The 27,374-nt window shown below is 47.0% G+C and overlaps 2 protein-coding genes across 3 annotated transcripts; both read right to left on the bottom strand.

Annotated features, from left to right (window-relative positions):
* Positions 1-795: 795 nt before the first annotated feature.
* On the bottom strand, positions 796-26,104 carry LOC127668227 (tubulin alpha-1B chain). 2 transcript variants are annotated; one of them, XM_052161780.1, is made up of 4 exons: positions 26,013-26,104; positions 2,375-2,597; positions 2,096-2,244; positions 796-1,930 (listed from the first exon to the last, which is right to left on the bottom strand). In XM_052161780.1, exons 1-4 carry the CDS (start codon positions 26,013-26,015, stop codon positions 950-952), a joined length of 1,356 nt encoding a protein of 451 aa, XP_052017740.1. In that variant the 5' UTR covers positions 26,016-26,104; the 3' UTR covers positions 796-949. The 2 variants fall into 2 exon arrangements, with proteins under 2 accessions (XP_052017740.1, XP_052017739.1); XM_052161779.1 differs by lacking the exon at positions 26,013-26,104 and adding an exon at positions 3,742-3,854.
* On the bottom strand, positions 22,392-26,104 carry LOC127668229 (tubulin alpha-1A chain). The gene is made up of 4 exons (XM_052161781.1): positions 26,013-26,104; positions 24,006-24,228; positions 23,727-23,875; positions 22,392-23,550 (listed from the first exon to the last, which is right to left on the bottom strand). Exons 1-4 carry the CDS (start codon positions 26,013-26,015, stop codon positions 22,570-22,572), a joined length of 1,356 nt encoding a protein of 451 aa, XP_052017741.1. The 5' UTR covers positions 26,016-26,104; the 3' UTR covers positions 22,392-22,569.
* Positions 26,105-27,374: the final 1,270 nt, after the last annotated feature.

The following is a 27,374-nucleotide window of genomic DNA, read 5'->3' as shown; positions in this document are numbered from 1 at the left end:
AAGGTGATGGGGCCTCCTGACAGAAGAGCCAAGCCGCTCTCTGACCCCTGACCCTTCCGGACTCCCCTTCTCCAGAGGGGCTTAAGGGGGGTGTGAGCTGGAGGGAGAATGTGAGAGCTTCATAAACCTTTAAAATGCACATTGGGTTAGATGTGCTGGTTAGCGAGCACAGAGGCTCTTCCCCTGCAGTCAGCACCATACCTGGTTGGCTTTCCTTGGGACCGTGTCGCCTGTAGCTCAGGCAGGCCTTGTATTCCTGATCCTCAGCTTTTATTTCTGGCCTTTAATCCACACTTGGGAGGCAGAAGCAGCCAAGACCAGCACTGGTAACCGACATCTCCAATAGGAAAAGTAGGGAACACCAGCAGTTTACCATGGCTAGGGCGCCTGAGACCTTTTGCTCCAATGTAGACTTTCTAGCATTGACCAATGCTCCCTCATCCTGTAATGTAATCCTACACTGGTAACATGGACTGCAGCTTCCTTTGACTTCTTCCTAGTAGGAAATGACGTTATCACCCCTGTAGACTTCCCTATAGCACAAGGGTCACACAATTTTCCCCACACTGCCCTAATCCTCAAAATGGAGGACCTTATTAATTTAACCCTCGGGATGTTTGCAGTTCACAGCCTTCACACCCTGCTCCCAAGCCTGGCTGGCCTGGACTTAAATGCTCTAGATAGTGTGTTGTCAAAGACTTTCTCAATCTAGTGCTCCCCGAGTACAGAAGGTTGCCTGTAATTACTATCACAGTGGCAGGCCTAGGCTTGGATAAAAAAAATACAGAAACAAAATTCTTTTAATGCTTTTACTTTGAGACATCATGGAAAACAGGAGGTACACATGGAGGAGACATGATCACAGAATGGAAGCAGCACAGAAGCATCAATGCCTGCAGCTAATGTTGGAGCTGCAATGTGACATGATACAGGGGACAGAGGAATAGACTTAGTATTCCTCTCCTTCTTCCTCACCCTCACCCTCCACAGAATCCACACCAACCTCCTCATAATCCTTCTCTAGGGCAGCCATGTCCTCACGGGCCTCAGAGAATTCCCCCTCCTCCATGCCCTCACCCACATACCAGTGCACAAAGGCACGCTTGGCATACATCAGATCAAACTTGTGATCTAGGCGAGCCCAGGCCTCAGCAATGGCTGTGGTGTTGCTCAGCATGCACACAGCTCTCTGGACCTTGGCCAGGTCACCACCAGGTACCACAGTGGGAGGCTGGTAATTAATGCCAACCTTGAAGCCAGTGGGGCACCAGTCCACAAACTGGATGCTGCGTTTGGTCTTGATGGTGGCAATGGCAGCATTGACATCTTTGGGAACCACATCACCACGGTACAGCAGGCAGCAAGCCATGTATTTACCATGGCGAGGGTCACATTTCACCATCTGGTTGGCTGGCTCAAAGCAGGCATTGGTGATCTCTGCTACAGAAAGCTGCTCATGGTAGGCTTTCTCAGCAGAGATGACAGGGGCATAAGTGGCCAGGGGGAAGTGGATGCGAGGGTAGGGCACCAGGTTGGTCTGGAATTCTGTCAGATCAACATTCAGGGCCCCATCAAATCTGAGGGAAGCAGTGATGGAAGACACAATCTGGCTAATAAGGCGGTTAAGGTTAGTGTAGGTTGGGCGCTCGATGTCGAGGTTTCTACGACAGATGTCATAGATGGCCTCATTGTCTACCATGAAGGCACAATCAGAGTGCTCCAGGGTGGTGTGGGTGGTGAGGATGGAATTGTAGGGCTCAACCACAGCAGTGGAAACCTGGGGGGCTGGGTAAATGGAGAATTCCAGCTTGGACTTCTTTCCGTAATCAACAGAGAGCCGCTCCATCAGCAGGGAGGTGAACCCAGAGCCAGTTCCCCCACCAAAGCTGTGGAAAACCAAGAAGCCCTGCAGACCTGTGCACTGGTCAGCCTGCGGGAGAAAAGGAATGTCTTATTAGGAGGGCATACTCTTAGCACTATTTGCAATCTCTTTAGATTGAGAACCATATCTACTTGATACCAAGACACCCTCCCCACTGCATTTTATTTTATTTATTCCTACTGCATTTGAAACCCATCCATATATGGCATTTACCAGCTTGCGGATCCTGTCCAGGACAAGGTCAATGATCTCCTTGCCAATGGTGTAGTGGCCACGGGCATAGTTATTGGCAGCGTCTTCCTTGCCAGTGATGAGCTGCTCGGGGTGGAAGAGCTGGCGGTAGGTGCCGGTGCGGACCTCATCTGGAAAAGGAGAAGGCATCAGCCATCCACAACCAAGGACCCACCCGGGCTCACTCCCCCTCTGGGTCTGCAGAGATTCTGACTATGTGACCAAGAAGGAGTGGCTCAGGGAAGCCCCCGGTCAGCTCACCAATAACTGTGGGCTCCAGGTCTACGAACACTGCCCGGGGCACGTGCTTGCCAGCTCCTGTCTCACTGAAGAAGGTGTTGAAGGAGTCATCTCCTCCCCCAATGGTCTTGTCACTTGGCATCTGGCCATCAGGCTGGATGCCGTGTTCCAGGCAGTAGAGCTCCCAGCAGGCATTGCCGATCTGGACACCAGCCTGGCCAACGTGGATGGAGATGCACTCACGCTGCAGAAGGGGAGAAAAAAAAAATCTGTTAGCAATGATGCAAGCAACTAGAGTTCTTAGTGGCACAATGTGATAAATACACCGCGGTCCACACCTAGTCGTGATTACTGCTTTCTCTTTTGAAAACCAATATAGAAAGACCTTTCATCTACCCGAGTTCTGCTTTTGCTCTGGTGTTCAGATTTCAGAACAATTCTAGGCACAGGAAGCACGTGGACAGAGTAGGGAGGAGAGGGGCCTAGCTGCAGGGCCAAGGGGGAGGGCTGGGCGGAATGTGGTAAAGGCGCAATTTTGAGAGCATGCAACTTGAACGTCAGGCCGTTGGTTTTCAACTTCCTCTATTTGTAGGCATAGAGCTCAGCTCCTCTACATCTGTCCTGGTTCTGCAAAGGATTATCAACTGCCCAGATCCTATTTCTGCTCCCTCAAAACACTTCAATGTCACCATCTGGTCCCACACAAATTTCTATCTGGAGATAGTCGAACTTCTGGTTTTTGGAACACTAAGATTTCTGGAATATAGTTGAGGAAATATCCCCCATATTTCTTATGGCTTTCACAAGAAGCAAAAAGGTCACGGCTGAGAATGGAACTCGGCAGCAGTTGGTTTAGAATGGTAGAGACCCGATGTCTGACCCTCAGCTGAAAAAAAAAAAAACCCTGATCCAATTGGAGACACACCCTAAACGAATTAAACCCGCAGTGCCTCTATGCGCATGCGCGTACTGCGGAGGCTGTTCCCGCCTCTCTCAGGCGGGAATGTAACGGTTGCGCATGCGTCTTTTGTCTCTGGCGCCTTCCCGCCCCCGCCTTTTCCCACTAAAGAGGAAGTGAGGGCGGGGAAAAAATGCTGCGCGCGCGTCCGAAAAGCAGCAAGCAAGGGAAGGATGGGGGAAGGGCCCGCGCGGGAAGACTGCACTCTGAAAGCGCCATGCTGCATTTTTTTTTTTTTAGTGCAAGGTGTGATGATTGAAAACCGGATTCCAGAGAGATTCAAGTGCGCCCCCTTCTCCCCCAAACCAGAGACATCCCCAGCATCATGGGCCCCAAGCTCCCTCGCACGCGCTCCCCTCGATCACAGCCCCGGGCGAGCTCCTTCCTCCCCTGCATCTCCCCTCCGCTCCACACACCGACCCACACTCACCATGATAGCAACGGGTTAGAAGGCGAGGGTGATAGAAGGAGACACCGGGTCTCGGTTACCGTTCCCGACAACTAAGAGTCGAGGTAAGTAACGCAATGAGGCGGAGACGCCCGCGCCGGAGCCTCTTAAGTAGCAGCTGCGGAGGGGCGGGCGCGGCCTCTGGTCACCGTCCCGCCCCGGGCCAGCCTCGTCCATTGGGCGCCCGGGCTGACCGCCGCAGAGGCGGGCTCGGCTCGGAGCCCCCGCCCGGCGTGTGCCCGCGGGGCGGGGCCGCCGGCGGCGGTGGGGCACGCGCCATGCTGCAGACAGGGGCGCGCCGCTGCCGCCCCGCATTACAGCGGCGCGCGCCTGCCGCAGAGGCAGCTAGGGGAGAAATCGCTGCATGTGGGCGAGCCCCGGCCCTTGACTTGTCCGCAGTTTTAATGATGAAGCAGCTTCCTAATATGCTTGTGGTCCGGAAAGCTCAGTTGGTTATATTCACGTGGCCACACTGGATGAGTGAGTTTTACCTTCCTCCTTGCTTCCTTTAAAGGCTGTGCATTCTGTACTTAACCCGCTGTGAAATTCCCTTATGAAGGCGAGTAGCCATACTTGATACATTTTAATGGCTAGTTCTCGAAACTAAAGGTATCAAGTACTGGAAGCATTTTGAATCACCCTAAGGGTGGTAGTAGCTAAGCACGGAATATTGAGGTTGTTAAGATGAGGGCTAGGCCCCATCTTAGCCTTAAACTACTAACTTGATAGAATAACCTAGGTAAGGGCTCCTTGAGAAGATCTCTAAAACGTTTGAAACAGTAGCTAAATTGGATAAGTGAGGCGAAACTAGAAGGAAAATGCCTCACAGAAGAATATTAGAGATTTCTTGTGCTATGTAAATTTCCTAAAAGGATTACGTGGCGTCGTGTTGAGTACCAGATTATAAACCACCCCCGAATTTATTTCAGGGCCATGAACTACTACTCATAAGGTGACCGAGGGTACCGCGTGGCTTTAAAATTGCCCTCACAGAAACACATAGCAATCACTAAACTATTCAAAATGTCCTCCTGGCAGTGGCAGCACAGAGCACAGAATCCTTTGCAGCTGTGCAGCCGGAGAACTCCCCCTTTCAGATCCTCAGGCGTCTCTTAGTCAAGTGCTGCTAAACAGAATTCCAGGAATCCCAGCAGAGGAACGCCTTCACCAGTTAATTAGGAGAAGGAGCAGGTCAGTTGAGAGCAGGGCGCTGGCGTTAAAAGAGTAGGGTCTGGAATTGCTTCAGCAGCAGCCCTGTAGATACTTTGGGGGCCGAGGAAATAGTTCAGTTAGGGCCTGAGCCTGATTCCCCAGAACCCAAAGGGCATGGGGGACAGTCATGGTGGCCCTTGTTTCTATCGCCAGTGCTGCAGAGACAGGCAGGCCCCAGAGGCTCAGTGGTTAGCCTTTCTGGGTTAGTTCCAGGTCAGTGCAACAATGTATTAAAAACAAACAAGGGCCGGGCAGTGGTGGCACAAGCCTGTAATCCCAGCACTTGGGAGGCAGAGGCAGGCGGATTTCTGAGTTTGAGGCTAGCCTGGTCTACAGAGTGAGTTCCAGTTCAGCCAGGGCTACACAGAGAAACCCTGTCTCGAAAAAAAAAAAAAATCCAAAAAAACCAAACCAAACCAACAACAACAACAACAACAACAACAACAACAAAAAAAAAAACACAAGCAAAACAAAACAAAAACCAAACAACGGGGGAGGGGGAGAAATAAACCCAAATAGAAATTGGTAAGTGTGATGAATTTAAAATGAAACCCCTAGGGGCTGGAGAGATGGCTCAGCATTTAAGAGAACTGACTGCTCTTCCAGAGGTCCTGGTTTCAATTCCCAGCAACACACGGCAGAGGCAGGCGATTTCTGAGTTTGAGGCCAGCCTGGTCTACAGAGTGAATTCCAGGACAGCCAGGGCTACACAGAGAAACCCTGTCTCGAAAAACCAAAAAAACAAAAAAAAAAAACAAAAAAAAAAAAACAAAACAAAAACAAAAAAACAAACCCTGAAGTTGATGTCTGGACTTCACATGCGTACTCACAGACATAATGTTCACCAATATGCTGTGCACACACACACACACATGCACACACATACACCAAAATAAATAAAAGATGAAATTTGCAATTAGCATCGAAGAAGAGGAAAACGTGATCTTATTTCTTTGCCAAAAGAACTTTTCTGGTTTTGTTTTGAGACTGTTTCATATAACCCAGACTACCTCAAACTGGTGTAGAGGTCGTCCTCAGCTTTGAACTCTTTCTGATCCTCCTGTCTCTACCTTCCAAATGCTAACACTACAGAGACCCTCCAGTCTGCCTGTCTGAAAGAATTTTTGATGTGGGTTACTGATCTTTCTTTTGTCTCAAATATTCCAATTAGTTCTTACTTAGCCAAAAATAACATTGAACAAACTTTCTTTCTCTCTCGCCCTCTCTTTCCTTCCTTCCTTTCCTTTCTTTCTTTCCTTGTTTGATTTTGTTTGAAACAGAGTCTCACTATTTTGTTGTATGAATTCACAATGTAGACCAAGCTGGCCTCAAACATGCAGAGATCTGTGTGGAGAGCTTTTTGGGGGTGCCCTTGGCAGGAGTCTGACATTAGGGTGGGACAAAGAAGCAGGCTTCAGTCATGATCATGACTTTAGTCTAGGACAGGCAAGTAGGCTCAGACATCCTGATCATCCTTAGAAAATGGTGATCACGGGACTTTGTGTTTATTGTCTTGCTTGTTCCTTGACTGTTGCCTTGCTTTGTTCCTCATTGTACTTCTTACCCCTAATACCTGCATGTAATTAAAATGGTATAAAAGCAGACTGGAAAAAAATAAACCCGCCTTCAGTCTCAGAATTTACTGAGGCCATGCTGCAGTTTTGTCTAATTGTCTCTTTCTTTTCAATTCTGTCTCCTGTGCTGGAGACCCTGTTGACTGAGTTGGCTTGGTCAGATCTGCCTGCCACTGACTCTTGAGGACTGAAATTTAAGGCATCTGCCACCATGTCTGGCAACGTTTTATTTAAAATTTAGTGTGTGAGTGTGTGTGTGTGTGTGTGTGTACACATGCCACGGTGCACATTGGGAGTTAGAGAACAACTATTGAGAGTAAGTTCTCAGTTCATTGGTTCCAAGAACTGATTTCAGGAAGTCAGGCTTGAGGCAAATGCTTGATCCTTTGAACCATATTGCCCCAACACAAACTTTTAAAAGAATTTTTTAGTGTGTGTGTGTGTGTGTGTTTGTGTGTGTGTGTGTGTGTGTTATGCCACAGAGCACATGGAAGTCACAGGACCTTTGCAGGGATCAGCTGTCCTGACTTGTGAGACCCAGAGATCCAGCTCTAATGGGGGTGGTATGCAGTGGGGGGCCTGGGTGTGTGTGTATGAATTGAACCCAATGACTGATGTCTGCTAGGCAAATACTCTACCACTAGAACTCACCGTACAGCCCAGGCGGACCCTGTCCTCTACCCCAGACATTCAAGTATTGGGACTGTAGGTATGAGTTAGCATTCTCAGCTTCCTTAACTTTCATTTGTGGAGACTGGGTCTCCAGCTCGGTCTGTAGCTGATACTAAACTGCTGATCCTCCTGCCTCCACTTTGCTAGTGCTGTATGTCTTAGTCAGGGTTTCCACAGCTGTGAACAGACACATGACCATGGCAACTCTTCTAAGAACAACATTTAATTGAGGCTGGCTTACATACAGGTTCAGAGGTTCAGTCAATCATTATCATCCTGGGGGGGAACATGGCAGTGTCTAGGCAGGCATGGTTCTGGAGAGGGGAGCTGAGAATTCTATGACTTGTTATGAAGGTAAACTGTCTTCCAGGCAGCTAAGAGGAGGGTCTAAAAGCCCACTTCCACAGTGACACAATTTCTCCAGCAAGGCCACACCTCCTCCAGCAAGGCCACACCTCCTAATAGTGCCACTGCCTGGGCCAAGCATATTCAAACCACCACACTAGGGTGACAGGGTAGAGCACCATGTCTTTATGCAGTGCTGTCAATTAAACCCAGGGCCGCCGGGCGGTGGTGGCGCACGCCTGTAATCCCAGCACTCTGGGAGGCAGAGGCAGGCGGATTTCTGAGTTCGAGGCCAGCCTGGTCTACAGAGTGAGTTCCAGGATAGCCAGGGCTACACAGAGAAACCCTGTCTCGAAAAAACCAAATCCAAAAAAACCAAAAAAAAAAAAAAAAAAAAAAAAAAAAAAAAAAAAAACCACCAAAAATCCCAGGGCCTTATGCTTGCTGGGGAAACAAGCACTCTGCCACGATGTGAGAACATCTTCAGCCCCTTAGGAAGTGACTTTTGTTTTGTAGACTGTATTTCTATGTGTAAGCACAACTATAGAGCAGCCCGGCCTTGAACTCCACCTGTTGCTCTTGCAGAGGACCCAGGTTCAGTTCCCAGCACTCACATGGCAGCTCACAACTCTCTGTAATTCTAGGTCCAGGAGGCCCCTGGCCTCCAAGCACATCAGGCATACGAGTGGCAGTCTAACAGACACAACTAACTACACAGCCACTCCTGCTTGACAGGAGCAGGAGTTAATGTCCTCCTGGTCATGCTACTGAGACCAGTCAGGCACAACACCATGATGGCACCGGTGAAATAGAAGAGGTGATGTAGAAGGGGTGGAGAGCACCACCATCACCACACCACCCTTATGCTGAGTCATTCTGAGTCATCCCTCCTCACATGGGTACCATCCTGTGACAAGCAAGAGGTCTCACCATTGGAGGCCTATCTCAGACACTTCTAAGTCACTTAGAAGTGACATTGTGGTGGTTTGACTATGCTTGGCCCAGGGAGTGGCACTATTAGGAGGTGTGGCCTTATTGCCCTAGGTGTGGCCTTTTGGAGGAAGTGTGTCACTGTGGAGGTGGACAATGAGACACTGCTCTTAACCATGTGGGAGACAGTCTTCTGTTGGCCTTTGGAAGGAGATAAAGAAATCTCAGGTCCTTCGGGGTACCACCATGCTTCCTTCCACCTTTATGATAATGGACTGAACCTCTGAACTTGTCTACCAGCCCCAATTAAATGTTGTTGTCTTAGTCAGGGTTTCTATTCCTGCACAAACAACATGACCAAGAAGCAAGTTGGGGAGGAAAGGGTTTATTCAGCTTACACTTCTACATTGCTGTTCATCACAAAAGGAAGTCAGAACTGGAACTCAAGCAAGGTTGGAAGCAGGAGCTGATGCAGAGGCCATGGAGAGATGTTCCTTACTGGCTTGCTTCCCCTGGCTTGCTCAGCCTGCTCTCTTATAGAACCCAAGATTACCAGCCCAGGGATGGCACCACCCACAAGGGGCCCTCCCCACTTGATCACTAATTGAGAAAATGCCCCACAGCTGGCTCTCATGGAGGCACTTCCCCAACTGAAGCTCCTTTCTCTGTGATAGCTCCAGCCTGTGTCAAGTTGACACACAAAACCAGCCAGTACAATTGAACCCTTGTCAACTTGACACACAAACACATCACTATTAAGCCTCAACCCTTACCTTCTTATTCATCTCCAAGATCTAAATTACTTTAAAAGTCCCACAGTCTTTACATATTAAAAGTTCAATCACTTTAAAATGTCCAGTATCTTTTAAAATTCAAAGTCTTTTAAAAATTCAAAGTCTCTTAACTGTGGTTTCCACTAAAATACCTTCTTTCAAGAGGGAAACATATCAGGGCACAGTCACAACCAAAAGCAAAACTCAAACTCCAATGATTCAATGTCTGAGATCCAACTCACGATCTTCTGGGCTCCTCCAAGGGCTTGGGTCACTTCTCCAGCTCTGCCCTTTGTAGCACACAGCTTGTCTTCTAGGCTCCAGCTGCCTGTACTCCACTGCTGCTGCTGTTCTTGGTGGTCATCGCATGGTACTGGCATCTCCAAAACACTGCTATCTTCTGCTGTAATTAGGCTTCACCAATAGCCTCTCATAGGCACTCTTCATGGTGACAAGCCTCTGCTCCTATGCATGACCCCTTCAAGTCCTGGGCTGTCAATTGCAACTGAGGCTGCACCTTCACCAATGGCCTTCTGTGGCCTCTCACTGTGCCAAGAGCCTCAGCTGCTCTTCATAACCCCTTCATGCCTTCAAAACCAGTACCATCTGGGTGACTCTTACACAGTACGAAGTCCAGCCACAGCACAAAATACAACTGTGGCTATCTCTGGAACACACTCTCTGTGCTCTCAGAAAACATTTCCCAGAAGATTTCACCTTAGTGATGCTGGTCTCTTCTTAATCACTGCTAATTTCTTAGCTCCAGCTAACCAGCATCAATAGTCCCAGTAACACAAAGGTTTGCTTTAGTGGTTCTGGTATCTTGTTACTCACAGCTGATTCTTCAGCCCCAGCTAACCAAAACCACAGAATCTTCACAATCAAAACATGGGCACTTTAAGAGTCTTTAATCTTCCCTCTGAAATTGCACAAGCCAGGCCTCCATCTTTTGCACCGCTCTTAACATTGTCTTCCAAGCTCCTACAGAACTTTCCACTGAGCTCTTAATATTCTAATGGCTTTTCTAGCTCAAAGTTCCAAAGTCCTTCCACAGTCCTCCCCAAAACATGGTCAGGTTGTCACAGGAATACCCCACTACTCTGGTACCAATTTGTCTTAGTCAGGGTTTCTATTCCTGCACAAACAACATGACCAAGAAGCAAGTTGAGGAGGAAAGGGTTTATTCAGCTTATACTTCTGCATTGCTGTTCATCACAAAAGGAAGTCAGGACTGGAACTCAAGCAGGGTTGGAAGCAGGAGCTGATGCAGAGGCCATGGAGGGATGTTTCTTACTGGCTTGCTTTCCCTGGCTTGCTCAGCCTGCTTTCTTATAGAACCCAAGATTACCAGCCCAGGGATGGTATTACCCACAAGGGGCCCTCCCCACTTGATCACTAATTGTGAAAATGCCCCACAGCTGGCTCTCATGGAGGCATTTCACCAACTGAAGCTCCTTTCTTTGTGATAGCTCCAGCCTGTGTCAAGTTGATACACAAAACCAGCCAGTACAGTTGTCCTTTTTTGCTTGCTTGTTTGTTTGTTTGTTTTGTTTTGTTTTTCAAGACAGGGTTTCTCTGTATAGCCCTGACTGTCCTGGAACTCGCTCTGTAGACCAAGCTGGCCTTGAACTCAGAAATCTACCTGCCTCTGCCTCCCAAGTGTTGGGATTACAGGATTAAAGGCATGCACCACCACTGCCTGGCAATGTTGTCCTTTGTAAGAGTCACCTTGGTCATGGTGTCTATTCACAGCAGTAAAACCCTAAGACAGGCACACATCTCTGTTTTAGATTTTTAAGATGGTATCACTACGTAACTCTGGCTGTCTCCGAATCCACTCTATCGACCAGGCTGGCCTTGAATTTGGAGATGCACCTGCCTCTGCCTCCCAAGTGCTGGGATTAAAGACTGTGCCACCACCACCTAGCTTGATACATGCTTTTAATCTCAATTCCTTAGAAGACTGAGGCAGGAATATAGTAAGTTCCTGTTTCTCAGAATAAATGGGGGTGGTGGAGAAATGGGGCCTTTACAGGCCATTGACGAACAGGGAGGAGAAACAGTATCAGAAACCTTCCCTCAAGTGACTTTTTTTTTTTTATTCCACTGGGTAAATCTAGGTTCAGTTCTGAAGGAGGAGGCTGGGAAGGCAAGTGTTGGGAAAGGAAGAATTTGCTCTAATTTATTCCCCAGGAATGACCACTGACTCCCTTTCTCTCAGAGGGAAAGCATGGAAAGGCTAATAAGAAGCTTACTATGGGGGCTGGTGAGATGGCTCAGTGGTTAGGAGCACTGACTGCTATTCCAAAGGTCCTGAGTTCAAATCCCAGCAACCACATAGTGGCTTACAACCATCTGTAATGAGATCTGACGCCCTCTTCTGAGGCATCTAAAGACAACTACAGTGTACTTACATATAATAGTAAGATAAATCTTGGGCCAGACTGAGCAAGAGAGGCTAACCAGGGTAAGCAGGGCCAACCGGAGCGAGCAGAGGTCCTACATTCAATTTCCTGCAACCACTTGAAGGCTCACAATGAGCTACAGTGTACTCACATATAAACAATAAATGAATATAATTTTTTTTAAAAAAAGCATAATATTAAATAAAGCATTGTTTGAGAGATGTTTTCTAGATAACTTTCATCCAGATCCAATTTTTTTGGAATCTATGGTAGCAGTGTATTTACCTTCTCCACAGGTGTGTAAGTCCTTTTCTGTTGTCTGTTCTGTAACAGGTAACCCCAAAACTTACTTAAAACAACTCTTCATACATAGAAAAATACTGTTCCTCTTGATTCCCTGTGTCATCTGGCATCAGCCGGGAGGTCTAGCACGACAGATCCCTTGGGCTCTTGTCCCCGGTTGGATGCAATAGGGTGGCTCTTGTCCACTTTCCCTCCCCATATTCTTTTATCCACTGGTAATCCAGCCAGAGCTCCGTTGCTTTTAAAAGAATGAGAACAAAGCCCCAGGCTTCTTAAGGGCTTGACCTGAATCTGGCACACACTCCCTCCTGCTGCGGGCTAGCAGTCAAGTGCAACAAGCACTTAGACACGGCCTCGGCTACAAAACGGTGACTCACAGGCTGAAGGCACCAAGATGCATGCGTCATTGCTCTAAAACTGCAATCACTTGAGTTCTTTGGAACAAAGCCTTGGAAGACAGACAGACAGACGAACACACACACACACACATACACACACACACACACACACACACACACACACACACACACCAGATCAAATGAAGGTAGCACAGCATTCTGGTACAGAGGTGATGATTAACAACAAAAGATGAGAACAGAAGCTGGTCAGATGTCTGGATCTGGAATTACAAATAGTTGTGTGCTGCCATGTTGGGGTGCTGTGAATTGAACCTGGGTCTTCTGCAACAGTAGGCAATGCTCTTAACCACTGAGCTATCTCTCCAGCCTGAGTCCCTGACTAAGACTCTTAATTCTGAATGTATCTTTCTTTCTACCCTACATCTTTGCTTAAAGCTGAGCTTGTATCAGTACCTGAAGATGAACTCAGAGTTACTGGGCTCCCTATGCGGCCCAGGACCCAGAACCATGAAATCTCCTTTCCCTGATTCACACTTTAATGGTTACACTGGGGTGAGTGACCAAGCCTGGCTCCTTAGGGCTGCTGGAGCTGAGACTTCTGTTCTAAAACTCCATTTACAACTTGAATGAGTCACAAACCTTGGGGCCTCAGCCATTAGTAACAACAATGAAAGAATGGGAAAGGTTGAATTGTCATGTAGAGATGTTAGGATCACTTTTATTTATTTATTTATTTTAAACATTAATTTATTTGTTTTATGTGAGTACACTGTCACTGTCTTCAGACACACCAGAAGAGGGCATCGGATCCCAGTACAGATGGTTGTGAGCCACCATGTGGTTGCTGGGATTTGAACTCAGGACCTTCGGAAGAGCAGTCAGTGCTCTTAACCACTGAGCCATCTCTCCACTTTTATTATAGGGACTTCTTTCTTTTCTCTTCTCTTCTCTTCTCTTCTCTTCTCTTCTCTTCTTTTCTTTTCAGTTTTCCTAGACAGAGTTTCTCTGTGTAGCCCTGGCTGTCCTGGAACTCACTCTGTAGACCAGGCTGACCTCAAACTCAGAAATCTGCCTGCCTCTGCCTCCCAAGTGCTGGGATTAAAGGCGTGCACCACCACTGCCCGGCTACTGCTTTCTCTTACTTGATAAAGCAGAGGTACAAGTATTTGTGCTCCATGGGCTCGAGGGACTGACTTAAATCCCCTAACTCGCTGTCCTGGCAGTTTCAGGTCAGCTTGGAGGCCCTTTGGAGCTGTTTGAACATCTGCCATTTGCCCTGAAATACTGTCTCTTTTGCTCTGGGTTCTTTTGAACTGTTTGAGTACCTATTGTTTGTCTAACAGGCCTTGTCTTTGGGCTCCTTTGAGCAGATCTGAGGTCATTTGAATTATTTGGGCGTCTGCTAAAGGTGCCAGGGAAGCTTGGACTCTGTCCACCCTCCCATCCCCCACCCCCTTAGACAGGGTTTCTGTGTGTAGCACAGGCTGTCTGTCCTAGAATTCTCATTGTAGACCAAGCTGGCCTCAAACTCACAGAGATCCATCTGTCTCAGTCTCTGAAGTGCTGGGATTAAAGGCGCGGGCCACCACCTGGCTGTACCCAGACATTTAACATACAAAATTGGACAGGAAAGCCCTCTTGATGCTTCTACCTCCTGTGACTATTACTTTTTATATATGCATATGCTTTGGCCATTACAGCCTGTCCCTTTCTCATGTATTAGTTTATCGCCACACCGAGAAACCTAGAAAGCCCGGTTAGCAGACACCCCAGTGCTCTTAAGATTGAGAAGTATTCAAACACAAGAGAGGAATTGGGACAGTTCGTGTACTGGCTGGTTTTGTGTGTCAACGTGACACAGGCTGGAGTTATCACAGAGAAAGGAGCTTCAGTTGGGGAAGTGCCTCCATGAGATCCAACTGTGGGGCATTTTCTCAATTAGTGATCAAGGCGGGAGGGCCCCTTGTGGGTGGCGCCATCCCTGGGCTGGTGGTCTTGGATTCTATAAGAGAGCAGTCTGAGCAAGCCAGGGGAAGCAAGCCAGTAAGGAACATCCCTCCATGGCCTCTGCATCAGCTCCTGCTTCCTGACCTGCTTGAGTTCCAGTCCTGACTTCCTTTGGTGATGAACAGCAGTGTGGAAGTGTAAGCTGAATAAACGCTTTCCTCCCCAGCTTGCTTCTTGGTCATGATGCTTGTGCAGGAATAGCAACCCTGACTAAGACACTTAGTTAGAAGCTACTTTTGTTACAAACTATTGTTTCCTCACTAGGGCCACTTAGCAAGAAGCTAAGTCCTTGTCTTAAACCTGCAGTCACTTTGGATTCCAGAAGAATAAACCCTCAGCTAGCCCTTCCCCCAATAGACACCCCCCCACACACACACACACACCCTGGTTCTCCCAGGCCTCACCCAGAGTTACTTAACAAGGGCAAAGCTGCACTCTGGAGCAGGAACACCGGTCTGGGAGAAAGCAGTGATGCAGATTAGCGGTGTCTCAGCCGCCCTCCTGTTCCGAGCTCCAGCCAGGCTGATCTCTGGGCCACACCTTCACCGAGAGGCTCACCTCTCCTGCTTGTTGCTCATAGCCTAGTTCTTCTGGGCTGTCCTAAAGTTTGTTCCTTCGCAGGGTGTCGGTTAAGTGCATCTCTGAGCTCTCTCTCTCTCTCTCTCTCTCTCTCTCTCTCTCTCTCTGGTTTGTATATTGGGACAGGTAAGGGAGCATAGCTAGCTGTAGTGGTACAGCTCAAATGGGGACTTGCTACACATGCACACAGACACCAATGAAAAATTAGAAACACTTTATTCAGCTCCACCTGTTAAGTTTGTACTGAGAGGCCAAATCTTGTAAATTCAGACTCCATTTTAGAGAATCTGACCTATGTTTGAACTCAGGTAAACTAACAGGCTGGTACCTAGCATTAGTTTCCAAGTTGCCCCCCAAACAAAACCTGAGCCTAGCTCCAGTCTCTAGGCTAATCCCCAGCAAGACCAATGTCTCCAGGTTACACCCTCAACAAGACCAGCATCTCCTGGTTATTCTCCAGTCAAACCTGCACCCCAGGTTACAAGCCGCCCTCTGTCTAATGACCACTGATGCAGAGGGGAGCAGAAATTAAGCTTATGAAGTGACTCCCAGCACCAGTCAATTATGTTAAAGGCCACAGTCAGTTTTCAGTTAGAGGCTTGCACACTCACCAGCCACTTGTAGCTCACTATAAAGTTTTGCCCCGATAGACATTCAGGGCTTCCCCACCACCCAAACTGTCCTTCCTGAGGACGGTATGGTGTGTGTGTGTGTGTGTGTGTGTGTGTGATACCCAAACTAGCTCAAATAGAATAGAGATATGCTGTGAGTTGCATCAGATAGGCTCCTGTCTGTTTTTGGGGGGACTACTAATATCTCCCTGGCACTACAGTACTACTTTCCTATACCATCGCCCGAGGGCACCAAACCATGTAGGGACATTCCAAATCAGAATTACAGTTTCACCCAGTACCCCTTTACCCTGGAACCACAGTCAAGATGTGGGAGTGGCCAGTGAGGAGGATACATACAGTAGTTTATACACCATGATCTTTCTCCATTTTTTTCCAATTACTTTTTTCTTTGTATAGGTGTGTTACCCTTGTACATTCAGGTGCTTGCAGGAGTTGTGGGTGTGGGTGTGCACGTGCGCACACATATGTACTGTGTTCCTACACAAATGTGTTTAAGACGGTGTCTCGGGGCTGGAGAGATGGCTCAGCAGTTTAGAGCACTGACTGCCCTTCCAGAGGTCCTGAGTTCAAATCCCAGCAACCACATGGTGGCTTACAACCATCTGTAATGAGATCTGATGCCCACTTCTGGAGTATCTGAAGACAGCTACAGGCAGAGTTTCTCTGTGTAGTCCTGGCTGTCCTGGAACTCACTCTATAGACCAGGCTGGCCTCGAACTCAGAAATCTGCCTGCCTCTGCCTCCCAAGTGCTAGGAATAAAGATGGGTGCCACCACTGCCCTGCTCATAAATAAATCTTAAAAAAAAAAAAAAAAGCTGCCCTGTAGCTGTCTTCAGACACTCCAGAATAGGGCATCAGATCTCCTTACCGATGGTTGTGAGCCACCATGTGGTTGCTGGAATTTGAACTCAGGACCTTTGGAAGAGCAGTCAGTGTTCTTAATCATGGAGCCATCTCTCTAGCCCCCAGGCCTTGCATTTCTTACTTTAGTTTTTGAGCCAGGGCCTCTTACTGAACCAGGAGTTCATTGATTCAACTACACCGACTCGTCATCAAGCAAGCCCCAGAGATCCAATGAGATGACAGTATGTTTCATGTCTTTGGTTTCTGTTGCTGTGAACAGACACCGTGACCACGGCAGTTCTAATAAAGGAATGCACTTATTTGGTGCTGGCAGTTTCAGAGGTTCAGCCCATCATCATCATGGCGGGAAGCATGGCGTCGTGCAGGCAGACGTGGTGCTGAAGAAAGAGCTGAGAGTTCTACACCTTGATCCTCAGGCAGCAGAAGGGGACTGAATCTCTCTAGCTTGAGATTAGCATAAGAGACCTCAAGCTGGAAGTGTGTTGTGTTCTTCCCTCGATGTCACACTTCCTAAAAGTGCCATTCCCCATGGAACAGCATTGAAGCACACAGATCTATCGAACTGTTCGTAGGGCCACTATGCCCAGTTTTTATTCATTGTTGTCTTAGGAGTTGTCTTACAGGTTGAGCTGTCAGTCTGTGATCATCAAGGCGGGAACATGGCAGCATCCAGGAAGGCATGGTGCAGGAGGAGCTGAGAGTTCTTTTATTGTTTTTGTTTTTGTTTTTTGCATTTGTTTTTTTTTTCCAGACAGTGTGTAGCCCTGGCTGTCCTGGAACTCACTCTGTAGACCAGGCTGGCCTCGAACTCAGAAATCTGCCTGCCTGTGCCTCCCAAGTGCTGGGATTACAGGCATGCGCCACCTCCGCACGGCTGGAGCTTCGAGTTCTACATCTTTATTTGAAGGCTGCTAGCAGAAGACTGGCTTTCAGGCAGCTGGGAGGAGGGTCTTAAAGTCCACACCACGGTGACACACCCACTCCAACAAGGCCACACCTCCTTATAGTGCCACTCCCTGGGCCAAGAATAAGCAAACCATCACATTGGGGTTTTTTGGTTTGTTTGCTTGGTTTTTTTTTTTTTTTTTTTAAATGTTAAAGATTTCTTTCTTTTTTTTTTTTTTTAAGATTTATTTATTTATTATATGTAAGTACACTGTAGCTGTCTTCAGACACACCAAAAGAGGGCACCAGGTCTCATTACAGATGGTTGTGAGCCACCATGTGGTTGCTGGGATTTGAACTCAGGACCTTCGGAAGAGCAGTCAGTGCTCTTAACCACTGAGCCATCTCTCCAGCCCGTTTGCTTGGTTTTTGTTTGTTAGTATTTTTGGTGCTGGGGATCTGATTTCTTTCTTTTTTTCCTTCTTTCTTTTTTTGTTTTTTAAAGATTTATTTATTTATTATATGTAAGTACACTGTATCTGTCTTCAGATACTCCAGAAGAGGGCATCAGATCTCTTTATGGATGGATGTGTGCCACCATGTGGTTGCTGGGATTTGAACTCAGTCAGTGTGCTTACCCTACCCGATGAGCCATCTCTTCAGCCCCTGGGGATCTGATTTCAAGCCCTAATATTTGCATAGCAAGCACTTTACCCACAGCCTCTCAGCCCTGCTTCTGACTTTTAATATCACACTATACTGGATAAATGGGCACAATTACTATATCTACTAACCCTAGCATTCAAGGCAGCATTCAGTGGATTTCTTTGAGTTCAAAACCAGTGTTGTCTACACAGCAAGCTCCAGGCTGCATAATAGGGCCCTGTCTCAAAAAAGGAACAACAAAAAGCAAAAGCTGAAAAAAAAATTAAAACTGTTTGTTTTTATTTTTGGTTTTTGGTTTTTTGAGATATTGTTTCTCTGTATAACAACCAATGGTATCCTGGAAACTACAGAATTTGGCCTGCTTCTGCATTGTGAGTGCTGGACCTAAAGGCACGTACCACCAGGCTAAGATTGTTTTTGTTATTGTTGTTATTGTTTTAAAGATATATTTATTTACTTTGTGCATATGAGTACACTGCCATTGCTGTCTTCAGACACACCAGAAGAGGGCATCGGATCCTACTACAGATGGTTGTGAGCCACCATGTGGTTGCTGGGAATTGAACTCAGGACCTTTGGAAGAACAGTCAGTGCTCTTAACTGCTGAGCCATCTCTCCAGACCTGTTTTTGTTTTTTGAGACAGGGTTTCTCTGTGTAGCCCTGGCTGTCCTGGAACTCACTTTAGACCAGGCCAGCCTTGAACTCAGAGATCCACCTGCCTCTGCCTTCCAAGTGCTGGGACTAAAGGTGTGTGCTGCTACTGCCCGGTGATTGTTTTGTTTTTAAAGCAGAGCTGGAATTTAGTAAAAGGAGATTTTAAGTACAGGGTCTTAGACAGAAAAAGTAAGGCACACTCAAGAGTGTGTGAATGGGGGACATCTCAGAAGAGTGCCGCTTAACTGTTCTTTAACAATGTCACCCTTGTATACTACATTCTAATTACCTTAATCCTTCCCTCACATCTCCCTCCCTCCCAGCCCTGCCAATCTCTGTTCCTCTCCACAAATCCCTTTCCTGTGTTCATTTGGTAAGCCTGTTTTTGTTGCACTTCATGTTTTTTTTTGTTTTTGCTCTCTTTTATTGAGGCAGGGTCTCTTCTCTACATGGCCTGCTCTGTCCTGAATTTACTAGGTAGACCAGGCTCTGCTTGAACTCACAGAAATCCACCTGCCTCTGCCTCCAGAGAACAGAGATTAAAAGCTCATGCCACCATGCCCAACCTCTTTGCACTCCATTTTAATTCTTTCCCCTAGGGGTGGAGTGGGGGAGTCAGGGGTCAGAGGACAACTGTCAGGATTCAGTTCTTTCCTCCTACCATGTGGGTTCTGAGTTGGCTAGATGTGGTGACACACACATTGACTTGCTGAGTCATCTCTCTGGCCCTTGAATTCATTTCTCTCTCCTGTTCTGGTACCACTGACTTTAAGCAAGGCCATTCTATAACTGTGGATTCAGAACTAGCCTTTGGGCCAGCCTTGGGCACAAGACTTTAATCCCAGTTACTCAAGAGGCAGAGATCTTTGAAAGCAGCCTGGTCTGAACAGTGAGATTCTGAACAGCCAGGGCTAAATAGTGAGACCCTGTCTTAAAAAACAAAAACTGCTAGAGAGATGGCTCAGAGGGTAAGAGCACTGACTGCTCTTCCAGAGGTCCTGAGTTAAATTCCCAGCAACCACATGGTGGCTCACAACCATCTGTAATGAGATTTGATGCCCTCTTCTGGTGTGTCTGAAGAGAGCAGTGGTGTATTCATATAAATAAATTTAAAAACCAGTGTACTTGTATACATAAAAAAAATAAAATCCCTATTTATTGGAGCTTCAGGACTCACTAGTGGATACACAATTGGGCATTTGAGTAACTACATTTATCATTATAACCCCTGGCTGTGTCAAATCAAAAGAGCAGCTGATACAAAAATATAATTTGTTCCCACTACTTAGTAAGGAATGTAACAATGTTTCAGACAACAGGCTCTTCTGCGCAATTGGAATGACCTCAGGGCTCAGTTTCTAAAGAAATGCTCAGTCTAAAACTATTTCTAATCGGTGTGACAGCACAGAGGAAGAAGATGTCAGCAACCTGACCCATCCCTGGATCACACCATGGAAGGAGGGAACACTGTCTTCCACACTGCTGCTCCGACCTGTGCCTCACAGCCTGAGCACAAAATAAATAAAATAAAATAAAATAAAATAAAATAAAATAAAATAAAATAAAATGCATAAAAGTAATTTGTAAACCTAGCTGTTTGGGAGTGGAGCTGCTGCCGCCTGCCTGTAATATTCCACGTAGCTTTCCTTTGAATTTATTGGCCTGTATTACAAAAGGGATATCCTTAGAGAGTTATTCAGATTTAATTAACACATTAGATTGAGTAAATTCATTAGGTTTTCAACTTGATATTCAGCTAAAGATGGGTTTGGGAAAAAAAGATTAAAGATCTAGGTCAAATGTAGGAGGCACTAATTTGGAGTACAGGCATTTTTTTTGTCCCCCCCATCCCCTGAGAACAGGCATCTTTTGGGAAGTTTGGTCAGCAGGTGCAGGAGCACGTGGGTCTACACACATGCCGAGGTGGCTGTTCAGGAGCATGCAGAGGAGCTGATAGAACCCCAGGACATAGTTACAAGTCACCATTTCTCTGTCAGTGGCATACCATCAGCAGTTGACTGAAAGATTCTGACCGTAAATTAGCAACTTTTAATAAAGTCGCTACCATCAGCATCTTTAAATCAGCCCATGCTACCTAGAGCGGCCTGTTAGGAAAAACAAAACAAAACAAAAACATAAAAAAAACTGCTTTTTAAAGTAACTTTAATGAAGTGAAAATATAAATACTAAAACTAATATTTTTGTTTGTTTGTTTTAATCTCCATGGTGGCATTTTCTTTCCATCTTTGTTTGTTTGTTTGTTTGTTTGATGTCTGAGACAAAGTTCCTCTTTCTAAGGGCCCTGCCTGTCCTGGAACTTTGCTTTGTAGACCAAGCTGGCCTTGATCTCACTGAGATCTGGCTACATGATGCATTTGCATTCTTGTGTGCAATTCTTGTTACTGCCCTGTGCTCCCCATTAGCTATTTCCTTCCCTTCCCTTCTGTGGTGACACCTACATATATATTTTGCATCATATGGATTAGTACACTAAGATAATTTAAAAGTAACTAGCACAAGCATAAACTAGAAGCAACAGTTCTACTGTTTGTATTGAAAGGCCTGCTTTATTTGCAACCCTGGATGGCCTGGACCTTGCTTGCTATGTAGACTGGGCTGGCCTCAACTCAGAGATTTCCTGCTGCCTCCAGAGTACTGGGATTAAAAGGCATAGACCAAGATGCACAGCATTTATGTATGTGTGTATATGTATATACTCTTTGTTATACAATGTGTGACCATTTAACCCTCCTGCCTCAGCTTCCGAACTGTTGAATCAGCAGGCCTACACCTCAAAATCTCTTTTTTTTTTTTTGGTTTTTTGGATTTGGTTTTTTCGAGACAGGGTTTCTCTGTGTAGCCCTGGCTGTCCTAGAACTCACTCTGTAGACTAGGCTGGCCTCGAACTCAGAAATCCGCCTGCCTCTGCCTCCCAGAGTGCTGGGATTACAGGCATGCCCCACCACCACCCGGCACAAAATCTCTTTTGTATAGTATATTGTTCTTTTTTTTTTTTTTGGTTTTGATATTTTTTGGTTTTTTGGAGACAGGGTTTCTCTGTGTAGCCCTGGCTGTCCTGGAACTCACTCTGTAGTTCAGGCTGGCTTCAAACTCAGAAATCCACCTGCCTCTGCTTCCCAAGCACTGGGATTAAAGGCGTGCACCACCATCGCCCAGCTATATTGTTTTTTTTTTTTTTTTAAAGATTTATTTATTGTTATATGTATGTAAGTACACTGTAGCTGTCCTCAGACACACCAGGAGAGGGCATCAGATCTCATTACAGATGGTTGTGAGCCACCATGTGGCTGCTTGGATTTGAACTCAGGACCTCTGGAAGAGCAGTCAGTGCTCTACTGAGCCACCTCTCCAGCCTGTTATATTGTTCTTAAGGTACAGAATTTTCATACCCTGTGGTGGTAACCTGTCAACTTCCCACAAAGTGGAGTCACATAGGGAGTGCCACCGTTACATTGGCCTGTAATGAAGTCATTGGGAGCATTTTCTTCACAATGATTAGTGTGGGAAGGCTTGGTCCACCGTGGATGGCACCACCCCTGAGCAGGTGGTCCCGGTTCACATGAACTGCAAATGGAGCACAGCATGGTGCAAGCCAGGAGTGCCACTCCTCCACTTCCCCTTTCAGCGCCTGCCTCAGCTCCCCTTGATGCACAGTAAGATAGAATAATAAACCCTTTCCTCCCTGGCGTTAATTTCAGCCAAAGCATGAAAGCTGGAACACACCCAAATACAGAACACAAGACAACTTTTAAGACAGGGAGTATTTTATTTAAAACCCATCAGTGAAGTGGACGGCTTAAAGCGTAAGTCAGTAACCGTATGAAAGCACACATTGCCACATACAAGTTTACTGATCAGACCACAACTTTCTAAGTTGGAACAGAATAAGCATCCCTGTGGAAGCAGCACCTTGTGACATTTAATTTAGTATTCCTCTCCTTCTTCCTCACCCTCACCCTCCACAGAATCCACACCAACCTCCTCATAATCCTTCTCTAGGGCAGCCATGTCCTCACGGGCCTCAGAGAACTCCCCCTCCTCCATGCCCTCACCCACATACCAGTGCACAAAGGCACGCTTGGCATACATCAGATCAAACTTGTGATCTAGGCGAGCCCAGGCCTCAGCAATGGCTGTGGTGTTGCTCAGCATGCACACAGCTCTCTGGACCTTGGCCAGGTCACCACCAGGTACCACAGTGGGAGGCTGGTAATTAATGCCAACCTTGAAGCCAGTGGGACACCAGTCCACAAACTGGATGGTACGCTTGGTCTTGATGGTGGCAATGGCAGCATTGACATCTTTGGGAACCACATCACCACGGTACAGCAGGCAGCAAGCCATGTATTTACCATGGCGAGGGTCACATTTCACCATCTGGTTGGCTGGCTCAAAGCAGGCATTGGTGATCTCTGCTACAGAAAGCTGCTCATGGTAGGCTTTCTCAGCAGAGATGACAGGGGCATAAGTGGCCAGGGGGAAGTGGATGCGAGGGTAGGGCACCAGGTTGGTCTGGAATTCTGTCAGATCAACATTCAGGGCCCCATCAAATCTGAGGGAAGCAGTGATGGAAGACACAATTTGACCAATCAACCTGTTTAGGTTAGTGTAGGTTGGGCGCTCGATGTCGAGGTTTCTACGACAGATGTCATAGATGGCCTCATTGTCTACCATGAAGGCACAATCAGAGTGCTCCAGGGTGGTATGGGTGGTGAGGATGGAATTGTAGGGCTCAACCACAGCAGTGGAAACCTGGGGGGCTGGGTAAATGGAGAATTCCAGCTTGGACTTCTTTCCGTAATCAACAGAGAGCCGCTCCATCAGCAGGGAGGTGAACCCAGAGCCAGTTCCCCCACCAAAGCTGTGGAAAACCAAGAAGCCCTGCAGACCTGTGCACTGGTCAGCCTGTGGGAGAAAAGGAAATGTAATGTCTTATTAGGAGGGCATACTCTTAGCACTATTTGCAATCTCTTTAGATTGAGAACCATATCTACTTGATAACAAGACATCCTCCCCTCCCCACCGCATTTTATTTTATTTATTCCCACTGCATTTGAAACCCATCCATATATGGCATTTACCAGCTTGCGGATCCTGTCCAGGACAAGGTCAATGATCTCCTTGCCAATGGTGTAGTGGCCACGGGCATAGTTATTGGCAGCGTCTTCCTTGCCAGTGATGAGCTGCTCAGGGTGGAAGAGCTGGCGGTAGGTGCCGGTGCGGACCTCATCTGGAAAAGGAGAAGGCATCAGCCATCCACAACCAAGGACCCACCCGGGCTCACTCCCCCTCTGGGTCTGCAGAGATTCTGACTATGTGACCAAGAAGGAGTGGCTCAGGGAAGCCCGCGGTCAGCTCACCAATAACCGTGGGCTCCAGGTCTACGAACACTGCCCGGGGCACGTGCTTGCCAGCTCCTGTCTCACTGAAGAAGGTGTTGAAGGAGTCATCTCCTCCCCCAATGGTCTTGTCACTTGGCATCTGGCCATCAGGCTGGATGCCGTGTTCCAGGCAGTAGAGCTCCCAGCAGGCATTGCCGATCTGGACACCAGCCTGGCCAACGTGGATGGAGATGCACTCACGCTGTGGAAAGGGGGAAAACGATAAAATTAAGCTTTTATAATATTAAGCTGTAGTTCTATTTTAGATTTTAATACATTTCTAAGGTGTTTCTAAAAATACAAATATTGTTGAAATTTGTTCGGAGTCACATCCCTAATATAACAGGAACAATGAAGAGTACCCACTACAAATACCAAAAGTGGGTGTGGCCTGAATGTCACCTTAATACTGCTTAAGATGGTGCAAGCCTATTGTTCCCACAGCCATGCTTGAATAGAACAGTTTTCATATTTGAAAAATATTCAAAGCGTAGATCCTGTAAAATGAAATAATTACCCTTAATTACATGAATTGCTTCTTTTCCTGATAAGTAAGGATGAAGGTTTCATCCTATAGGACCTGCTATTTCAACAGGGACATCTGCAGTGCGGCTCGGGCCAGCAGCCACACCCTTCCTCGGACCCCATCAATATTCTGGCTAGGCTACATGCTAGATAGAGTCTCACCAAGTTTAAGGTTTCACCCTATAGGACCTGGTATTTCAATGAGGACATCTGCAGTGCGGCTGAGGCCAGCAGCCACACCCATCTGCAGACCCCATCAGTACTCTGGCTAGGCTACAAGCTAGATAAGAGTCTGACTTCTGCATTGCTGCGTTCTCCGTGCCTGGTGCTAGGCTGTGCTCTGTTACATTATTTAACAGAGAAAGCTCTATTTCCAGCAGCTGTCTATGTGATCTCTTTGTGCCACTCTCAGGGTCCCTCCTAATCCTGTCTGGGGCCATTTGCCTGAACTAATGAACTAGTGCACTTATATTAGAACAAAAGACGGTTGGGTGCAGAGTATAATTTTTTCTTTGCAGCAGATCCACTGTTTTTGAAGGTTTCCCACTGGACGGAATGGAAGCATTGTTAAAGCAGGTCAAGTTAGAAACAAAGAGTGCACAAGAAGAGCCAACAATTTAAAAAAAAATTGAAAAGATAACTAACATTTAAAAGTAGAAAATAGCATTTTTATCTGATGAATCTCCACATAATATACCACTATTATTTCCATTCTATGGAGATGCACTTCTATGGAGGGACAACTTTCATTGTCTACGGGGTTGGGGGCGGGGAAAGGCGTTTCCCTGGGTTCTGACCATTAGGGTACTCTGGGCTTCACAAAGTGAGCTTTGTCATTCCCCCACTATCCAGCTCCCCTCCCCCCTCATAGTGAAGTCCCCGTTTAGTAAATCGTATTTTTTTGACAGTCCTGCAAACGAAACATCTCTTAAGACTACAGTCCCACAACGATATTTATATATATATATATATTTTTTTTTAAATAAAAATTAAAAAACCGCTCGGGAGAGAGGCTTAGAGAGCGAACCCCTCCCAAAACGCCACGGAAGCAGGAGACAAACAACCCCGCCCCTGCGCCTCCCTGACAGCGGCTGCCATGGATCCGACGCAAACTAACCATTTTCCCAGCTTAGTGGGACGGTGTTTCTGGAGTGCGGGCTCGGCCGCCGCCCTGCCCTCCCACTGCTGCGGACCCTCGCCCGCCCCCCCTCCCCGGCGGTCCCCTTGGTCCCCAGCAGCCCCGGGCTCTGCCAGCGATCCCTCGCTGGTACCGCCTTTGTTCTTCCCGGCCTGGGCGTTTCCGTGTCCCGCACTGCGGCGGCCGGGCTCAGGGACTAAGCTAAACTTAAAGCGTGGAGTCCACCCTTCCCCGCAGAGGGGACAAAAGCCTTAGGCGTTTCTTTGCCGATCTGGGGCGACTGACACCCACCCTCCACCGAAAGCCGGGGAAGACTTGCTCACCATGGTTGCTGCTTCGCGGCTGCCGGGCGGATGGCGGAGGCGAGGAGGAGGTGTTGCTTCTTACAGCGCGACTCTTAGGCGGTCGATGTAAGAGAACTTGCGGCACTTGGGCGGATGCAGCTCCTTATATACAGCTCGGTCACCATGGGGATGGGCCAGAGCCTTTTCCTGTTGGTCCAGACCCCTCTGTCTGCCCAGAGAAGCCGCGACAGGAGAGTGGTGATTGGTGCAAGCGACATGGTATGAGGTAATCTCTCCCCCACCCCTTCCCCCTAGCATCCGTAGACTTTGCATCCTTCAGACAAAGGCGACTAGTGGAGCATCCATTATGGGGTGGAGTTGGGGAGGGGTGGAAAGGGAAGAAAGAAAACTGGGGTTGGATGATTATAAGTAGCTTAAACCTTAAACTGTAGTTAAAATCATCAAAGGTTTTTCCCAACACTTAATCACAGAATTTATGTTTAGATTCTTGATGGAAAATTCCAGGTTTTCATTTATAGTATGCTAAATTTAATTACATTTCGTCAGGATTCAACATCTCTATTTGCTTTAAAAAAAATAGCAGAAGATAGGGAAAGATGGTCAAAAACGCGCGGCTAAATGTTTAGTTTTCAGTTATTGTATTGTTATTGATTTTTTAATTATTATTTGAGCAAAATTCAGTGCGAATAGACCACACCTGTGACCTCAACAGCATCTGGGAGTCAGAAGCAGGAAGACTTGCAGCTCAAGGTCATCCTAACTGGCCTTAGTGGTTTATGCCTGTAAATCCCAGCATTAGGAAACTGAGGAGGGCGGCGAATTTGTGACTGACCTGGGTATATAGTGTGATATCCTGTCTCAAAAACCAAAACAAAAAGAAAAGGAAAAAAAAAGAAAAAAGGAAAGAAAAGAAAAAATATACAAAGTAGTACTTAATCGTTTACTAGAGAGCTTTCTTTAGCGGTAATTTTCTCCCATCACCCCTCCGCCCCCGCCCCCCTACTCCACCCTACCTCACCCCAGAGCCTGTGTTATTTTGTCCCTAGAAATGAGCCATCCTTTCTAATACAGAATTCAGAAACTGTAAGGAGAAAGAATTGAGTTTTAAAGCTAGTTCTTTGTGTGGGCTTGTGTTTCTCCAGTGCTCTGTCTCTCTGTCTCTGTCTGTCTCTCTGTCTGTCTTTGTCTCTCTGTCTTCTCTCTCTCTCTCTTTCTCTCTCTCTCTCTGGGGGGGGGGGTGGTACCAAGTAAAAAATAACTGAGATGCCAAATTAAAAAGAGGAGAGTTTTATAATATAAAAGGAAGCCATTTTGTGATGTTGTGTTCATCCCTAGACAACAGTGCAATGCCTGCCCTGCTGCAGTGTTCTGTAGTTCCCT

Source organism: Apodemus sylvaticus, chromosome 17 (genome assembly GCF_947179515.1).
Source record: "Apodemus sylvaticus chromosome 17, mApoSyl1.1, whole genome shotgun sequence".
Classification (NCBI taxonomy): Eukaryota; Metazoa; Chordata; class Mammalia; order Rodentia; family Muridae; genus Apodemus; species Apodemus sylvaticus.
This window is presented reverse-complemented; position numbering and strand designations above follow the sequence as displayed.